Source organism: Chenopodium quinoa, unplaced genomic scaffold (assembly GCF_001683475.1).
Source record: "Chenopodium quinoa cultivar QQ74 unplaced genomic scaffold, ASM168347v1, whole genome shotgun sequence".
NCBI lineage: Eukaryota > Viridiplantae > Streptophyta > Magnoliopsida > Caryophyllales > Amaranthaceae > Chenopodium > Chenopodium quinoa.
In genome coordinates this window covers 1,362,459-1,369,301 of record NW_018742372.1, presented here as the reverse complement: position 1 = coordinate 1,369,301, position 6,843 = coordinate 1,362,459, and the positions used below count along the sequence as shown (strand labels likewise).

Sequence of the window (6,843 nt, the reverse complement as noted above, 5' to 3'; positions counted from 1 at the left end):
GCACAATCGAGGACCAACCCTATCAGGAACCTTATGCATAATGTGCCACATGCACTGCTTAGTTCCCGTATACACCTTCTCAATGGAAATACCCATGGCAGGGCCTTGATTTGTAATAATGCAAGAAGGTTACTTTCCCATACACCTTAAAAATGTTTGAAACAGCCAAACAAAAGATTCTATATCATCTTTGGAAAGAAAAGAAGCACAAAAAGTGATATATCTTTTATGATGATCTACACTAGTGAAAGGATAGAACACCAAAGAATACTTGTTTGTGTCATACGTGGTATTAAAAGAAATAGAGTCACCAAACAACTGAAAATCGTTCCTACCTATAGGATATGCCCAAAATGCTCGTGTTAGATGCCTATTTGCATCAACACAATAATAATAAAAAAAATAACCACCCACACTCCCCTGCCCTGCAAACACCCATTTCCTAAAGTCAGTCTTGAATTCAATGCTGAACTCCGCCCTGAACTTCAGATTGAATTCAGTTTTGAAATTCAGTTCTGAAATTCAATTCTGAATTCAAATCTGAATCTAGTTCTGAAATTCAGTTTTGGTTCGGTTATGAAATTCATTTATGATCTTCAGTTTACATGTTCGTTTTTTAACTAAATTACGGTAGCTATTTTATTTTTAAAATAATACATAGTATATGTCCCTTATGTTATCAAGTTAGAGGAATTTCAGTGTGTAACTGTACCTGATAAACACAAAGACATAGGACTTGCAACCAGTTTATCCCCTTTACGAAGCTTATTAGTTTTGATTCTTTATAAGTTTATGTTAAGCTTCCTCTAGCAAGATAGTAGTGTATACTAAATTTTACCTCAAAATTTTTTGTAGGAATTGAGTGAAAAAAATCGTGTGAGGGCAAAGAAGAAGACCTCAAAGTATTAAGGAGGCCGAAAGTTTGACATATATTGTATATGTAACTACCATATATACAGTATGGGTGTTGAAATTTTCTATTCTTATAATTAAAACATAAGTCTAAATTAATTTTGTACAATGCCAGGAAAAAGAACTTGAAAAACAGGGAGTCCATGTGTCACAAGTGCCTCGACACTTGACTTGGATCAGAGCTCATTCTCAGGTCAAAGATGGAATTGTAACTTCTGAAAATCCAGTCGATAGGGAAATCCATGAAGCTATTGTAAGAAATCTAATGAAGACTGTTCTGCACAACAATTTTTTTTCATAAAATTCTTGTGAATGATTGCCTTGATTTGAATCTATTTCAATTGATTTCATCTATTACGCCCCTTGAAATTTCAAATTGCAGATTGCAGTGGAGGCTCAAGCTCAAAGAGGAGAATTCGCTTGTAATGGTCGGGATGATATATTAGATGGAGCATTGAATAAGCATGAGCATGGTGGTTCAGTGAGGGCAGTTGGATCAGGCATCACAAATAAAGGAATATTTTGGCTTTAACAAACCAACTGCACCGAGCCAATTGTATGCCAAAATCGGCATGATGCAATCAGAGATGGGAACTATGAAAAATAGTCAGAATTTATTATTGTCTTTCATCATGTCATGCTTAAATCAGGAGCAATTGAAATCGTTCATGGCCATTTTTGGTCAATCCAGTGCTTTTGGTCAATTTGGCAATGTTGGTAGTCAGCCTGCTTTTGGTGGTCCGTCTGGTTCTGGTGGTTAGTCTGGTCATGGTCAACAGGTTGGTTCTTCTGGTAGGACTGGTTTTGGTGGTCAAATTGGTTCTGGTGGACAGTTTGGTTTTGGTGGTGACGCTGGTTCTGGTGGTCAGTTTGGTTTTGGTAAGCAAGCTGAATTCGGTGGTTTTGGTGGTCTTGATGGTAACAGGTTAGGTTTTACCCAATTAAATAATTCGGTTGACCATGGATTGCTTAACATTCCACTTACACAACTACTAACTAGAGTGGTTGGGCGACAACAAAGTGAAGGTCATCAATTGTTAGAGTCTCAATCTTAGGATGCTGCTTATGTTTCACGTGGTAATGAGGCTCAGATAAGTCCTCCCGTGCACCAGGTTCATCTTCAAAGCCCTGAGGCCGAGATGTACCATGTTTCTTGGCCTCAAACAGAGCAAATTAATTAACCTGACCATGCACATCAGAACAATCATGATGATTTCACAGCTGATCAACTCACTTTTCCTGAGGTATTGTATTAAAAGTTATACATCTTCGAATGTAAATTATGTATATGAAATTTGATTGTGTCATAACTTGTATAGGCTGGAGTGATTGTCAACTGGATATTGAGGATGGCAATAAAGGACATGTAATTGTTGCTAATGGGAAGGTCTATATAGAGAAGGCAAAAGGTATCAGAAATCATGTCCAATCACTACCCCCCCGGTCACCGCCGAGTCTATTATATAAGATATTGTGCCGAATGCTCCCTTGCCATGTCCAAACGAAGAATTAATCTTTGTCTGCCAAGCTAAGAAGAGTTACAATGCTTGGCCAATGCACTTGATTCTTCCAGTTAAGGTATTGTATTGAAAGTTTTAACTAGCTATGAATTCCTTTTTTTCCCTGTTAATGTTATAGAAGTTTATTGACGACATTTACGCATAAAAAATAAAGGGACAAGGTAAAGAAGAGAATTGATTTTTTTAGAATTGAATTTAGTTCAGAATTGATTTTAACTTAATTCAAAATTGATTTTTAGAACTGAATTTAGTTCAAAATTGATTTTTAGAAATCAGTGCAATTTTCATCCTCTTATGAATACTTAAGAGTTCATTTACTTGATATATATTGTTTGTATGAAAGGCTGATGTGCACCTGGAAAAAGACGTGACTACTCCATCCCCAGGATCGGCATCATCCCAAACATCAACCACTGACATGTATCTTTTCACTGCTGAAGATTGTGAAAAAGTGACTACTAGTTGGAGAAAAAAATCGTTAAAAACTCATGCTTTGGGAATGAAAAAGAGGAGTGAATCCATCTCCTTAAGTTTCCAGAAAAGTGTATTTCTGACTGAAAATGTGGTTAATGTTACTCTTGACTACGAAGATTTGCTTAATTGGTGTTCCCAGAAAGAGATAGGAGCAGCTCACTTGAATATTTTCATGAAGTAAGTGCATTTACTTTTTTAAGTATTACTTATTTGAGAATTTTTATTTTCAGTAACTTGTTACATGTTTGACCTTTTATGGTGGGGAAAAGTACTTGAAAGAACAATGTCAAGAAGGAATTTCGGGTATGTTTGGATTTTGCGATTCCAATGTTCTATCCCCAATGACTCCAACAATAGAAGAGGAAAACCCGTCTAAATACTTAGCTCGTGTCTTTGGGTGCAATGAGGGAAAGAATCGTAATCAATTATTCTTTGCACCTTTTAATGAGAAGTACGTGCAATATGTGTTTTCTCTACAATTGCTGATAATTATTGATATGTTATGTTATTAACTTGTCGTGTAATTTGTATGTAGTCGGAATTGGATGTTAGCTGTTATTAGCCCTTGGAATGGGTCAGTCTATTGGTTGGATCCAGGTGGAGCAGACAATATACCTGAGTTTGCTAAAACAGTCATCAATGAGTAAGTAATTGAGTAATCATTTAATGACTTCATTATATTTGTATTGATGTTCAAGTAATTGGTATTTTTGTCATTATTATCATTTTATCTTGTCATAATTATGTAGGGGAATCAAACAATTTAGCGTTTTCCATCGCAAGGATATCAAGGAAATAAAAAAGGATGCATATATTGGGTGGAAGCAACCAAAGGTATTCACTTTATATTTTTAAACTTAACATACAATGATCTGTTGTAGGTCTTTAACATAATAAAGTAACTCATGGATGATCTGTCTTTGATTCTGTTGTAGTGTCCTAGTCATCCTAAACACAAGGACTATGGATACTTTTTGTGCCGGTACATGCTCGAGATTTTAGAAAAAAGGGTGTTATGGATTACTGACAAGATTATAACTTATGTAGTTGGGATACTTTGGTTGTTTCAACTCAATATTTCTGACCAAAATTTGCTCACTTTAACACATATATTTATGACTAACTATAATTGTGAGAGGACTTGTTGCTTGTAATTGCTACTAGGAGCTCGTTTCCCCCTCTCTCTTCCCCCATTAACCCCTTACTAGTTTTCACTATTAGAATGAATTACCAGGCTATACTTATGCAATACAATGAGCTCAGCCCCCCCCCCCCCCCCCCCCCTTACTAGTTTAACTGCTCTAAATTTGCCGGCATTATTTAGATGCTCATTCTCTAATTTAAAAAGATAATATATGCAAAGGGCAGTAGCCACCTTAGCTTGCAAGAGCAGCAGTAGCCTTGCAAGGGCAGGACAGTTGCACCCTTGCCTTGGCAGGGCAGCAGCAGTCAATACCTCCTGCCCTGCCCTTGCCTGAAATCAGTCCTGAAATTCAGATCTAAATTCAGTTCTGAAATTCAGTTCTGAAAATAAGTTCTGAAATTCAATTTTGGTTTGGTTCTGAAATTCAGTTATGAGCTTTGGTTCACATATTCGATTTTCAACTGAGATTTGACACTACTTCCATGGCCCTATTTAATTCTTACTTCTGTTATTTACATTGCAGTTCTTTACTCAAGAAGCTTATTCATCAGAAGAAATTGATGAGATACGAGACATTTGGGTTGAATATTTGCTTAAGCAACTAAATTAAGCTAATGAAGAAGTCAAAGACGGTAGTATGGTAATTGCTTGAGTTTTGGTTCAAATTTTTATTCAACAGTTAGACTTTGGAACATTATAATATTGTGCTGATGTTTTTGGAAACAATGGTTAATGTATAGTGCCATGGTGTTTTTTTTTTGTAATGAATTTATGGTGTACATGGTAGAATGGCAGAAAGCTAAGGGTTTGGTTTATTTTTTTTTTATTTTTTTTCGTAATGGTGTAATTGTGGGCGGCACAAATTATATGGGGTGAGATTTTTATAATGGAATTTATTGAATTATATATGAAGCAGGCTTAAAAGTTTATTTGTCAAGAAATTTTATAGAATTACATATTATGTAGAATAGTTTTAGATGAAAATAAACAGGTTTATTGAAGAAATTGCTGGAAAAAAAAAATAAAACAAGCCATTTAGATATTTTATTGATTTAAAAAAAAATAAAGGTTTGCTAACAGACCTGTTAGGTTAAGAACGGATCTTTCAGGATGATGAATTAAATAAAAAAAATAATTCAAAGAAACCCTATATCTTTGATATGGGGTCTGAATATTGATTCAGGGTCTTTTAGTGTCCTGCGGGAGAGTTACAATTCCAAGACTGGATTTCGGGTGCCTATATCTGCAAAACAACGGAGAATCCGGTTGGTGGTAGTTCCGCCTCCGACGATCATGTTAGAACGTTGATGAGGGGCGTTCATGCCACCATTTCACCCTTTTTCACTAGTGAATTCCCTTATTTGTCACTTGTTTGTACCTCTTCTTACCGTTATTACCTTTGTTTTAGTTACTCTCGTTCTTTCTTGTGTTTTTCCTTTTCTTTTATCTTTTCTTTTGCTTTTTTACCCTTTACTCATTTGTTTTGATAGCTCCTAACACTCGTGGGCGGAATTGGAATTGCTAAGTGGAGTTGAAGTTGCTAGAGTAGCTTGTTCCAAGGAAAGGAGATGCAAAAGGGAAAGGGTGCACTGCCATAGCAGCCGCGAGCGCGAGCGCTGTTGTCGCGGGCGCGGACAGGAATGCTATGCCACGGGGCGCGGGTGCCATTGCTGCAGGCGCGGACAGAGGTCCTGAGCTGAAGACCCAGTTTCTGGAGATGGCTGGGAGATGGCAAGGAGAGGGCGCGACCTTGATGGCCGCGGGCGCGGCGAGCTGGGTTTTTCCAACTACGTACCCACAACAGAGAGGGCGCGATAGCCTTTCTAGAGAGGCCTCTCCCTCACCCATTTTCTTTGTTTTAAGCAAGAAACTATATATAGTGTTTAGCATGAATTTCATGAAAAATTTTGGACTATCATTCACTATTCCATTGAAAAATATTGTAGAGAGAGAGCATCAACATTCTAGAGAGAGAAAGTAGCTTAACCTTCAAGTTTCCATTGTTGTAATCAAGATATTTTCAAGTTTTCTTCAAGCTTTCATCTTTTCAATACAACTAGTCCATGTTTGCTCGATCCTTCAAGGTTAATAGTAGTAATCTCTTTATCCCTTATCTTTTATTTGGTTTTATTGCTCTTAATAGTGTTTATTTTCATAAAGTTCCTTGTTTTTACTTATTTCATTGCTTTTTCTTTGGTTTTGAATCATGTTTAGTTTTGTTGGGATTAAATACATGTTTAGTATAGTTAATATGGCTATCTTCCTTTCTCTAGCTTAGATTTCTGGCTAGGGAAGGGGGTGAAAATCATGATTGATTGAGTTTATATTGATGTTTGATTGGGTTTTGCTTTGAGTTGATGAGTTTGTGCTTATTATGCTTGGAGCTAGTGTTGTGCACCTCTATCCCCAATATTTGAATTCTAGATTAGATGCATGAGAATGATCTAATTTAAGTTTGATCGATTTCATTGACTTGCTTTGAGTGATTTCATGAGAATGAATCATTTTGAGTAGAGTTTGTACTCCTTGGCATGAATCCATGATGATTATCATAGTTGTCTTAGTAGATCATGATTGGAACCCCCTCTCCCTAGTGTTTTTGATCATATTTCTATTAAAATCTTATCTTTCATCTCTATTTTAGTGATTCTAGTTTAACTCCTTATTTTGCTTGTTTTAATCACTTCTTAGTAGATAGTTTAATCTTAGATATTCTCGAAAACAAAACCAATATACCCCTTGTTACTTGCAATAGATTCTTTATTTCACCTTGATTGTGCAATACCTCGTTTC

The 6,843-nt window shown here is 36.2% G+C and overlaps 1 protein-coding gene across 3 annotated transcripts; it reads left to right on the top strand.

Annotated features, from left to right (window-relative positions):
* The first annotated feature begins 237 nt into the window (after window positions 1–237).
* LOC110696794 lies at window positions 238–6,533 on the top strand. Of its 3 annotated transcripts, XR_002506395.1 has the most exons (9): window positions 238–1,165; window positions 1,295–2,156; window positions 2,232–2,490; window positions 2,776–3,083; window positions 3,176–3,357; window positions 3,442–3,549; window positions 3,656–3,740; window positions 4,574–4,690; window positions 5,541–6,533. XR_002506395.1 is itself a non-coding variant. In XM_021874132.1 (4 exons), exons 1-4 carry the CDS (start codon window positions 3,212–3,214, stop codon window positions 4,658–4,660), a joined length of 426 nt encoding a protein of 141 aa, XP_021729824.1. In that variant the 5' UTR covers window positions 3,091–3,211; the 3' UTR covers window positions 4,661–4,978. The 3 variants fall into 3 exon arrangements, 1 of the variants encoding a protein (XP_021729824.1); XR_002506394.1 differs by lacking the exon at window positions 5,541–6,533 and having other exon boundaries at window positions 4,574–4,978; XM_021874132.1 differs by lacking the exons at window positions 238–1,165; window positions 1,295–2,156; window positions 2,232–2,490; window positions 2,776–3,083; window positions 5,541–6,533 and having other exon boundaries at window positions 3,091–3,357; window positions 4,574–4,978.
* Window positions 6,534–6,843: the final 310 nt, after the last annotated feature.

Excerpts from the sequence above, each read along its gene's own strand:
- LOC110696794 (XM_021874132.1), top strand. The coding sequence starts at position 3,212 with ATGTTTGGATTTTGCGATTCCAATGTTCTATCCCCAATGACTCCAACA. Across the intron at positions 3,550-3,655 it reads GCTAAAACAGTCATCAATGA|GGGAATCAAACAATTTAGCG; the intron begins GTAAGTAATTGA and ends ATAATTATGTAG. Across the intron at positions 3,741-4,573 it reads TTGGGTGGAAGCAACCAAAG|TTCTTTACTCAAGAAGCTTA; the intron begins GTATTCACTTTA and ends TTTACATTGCAG.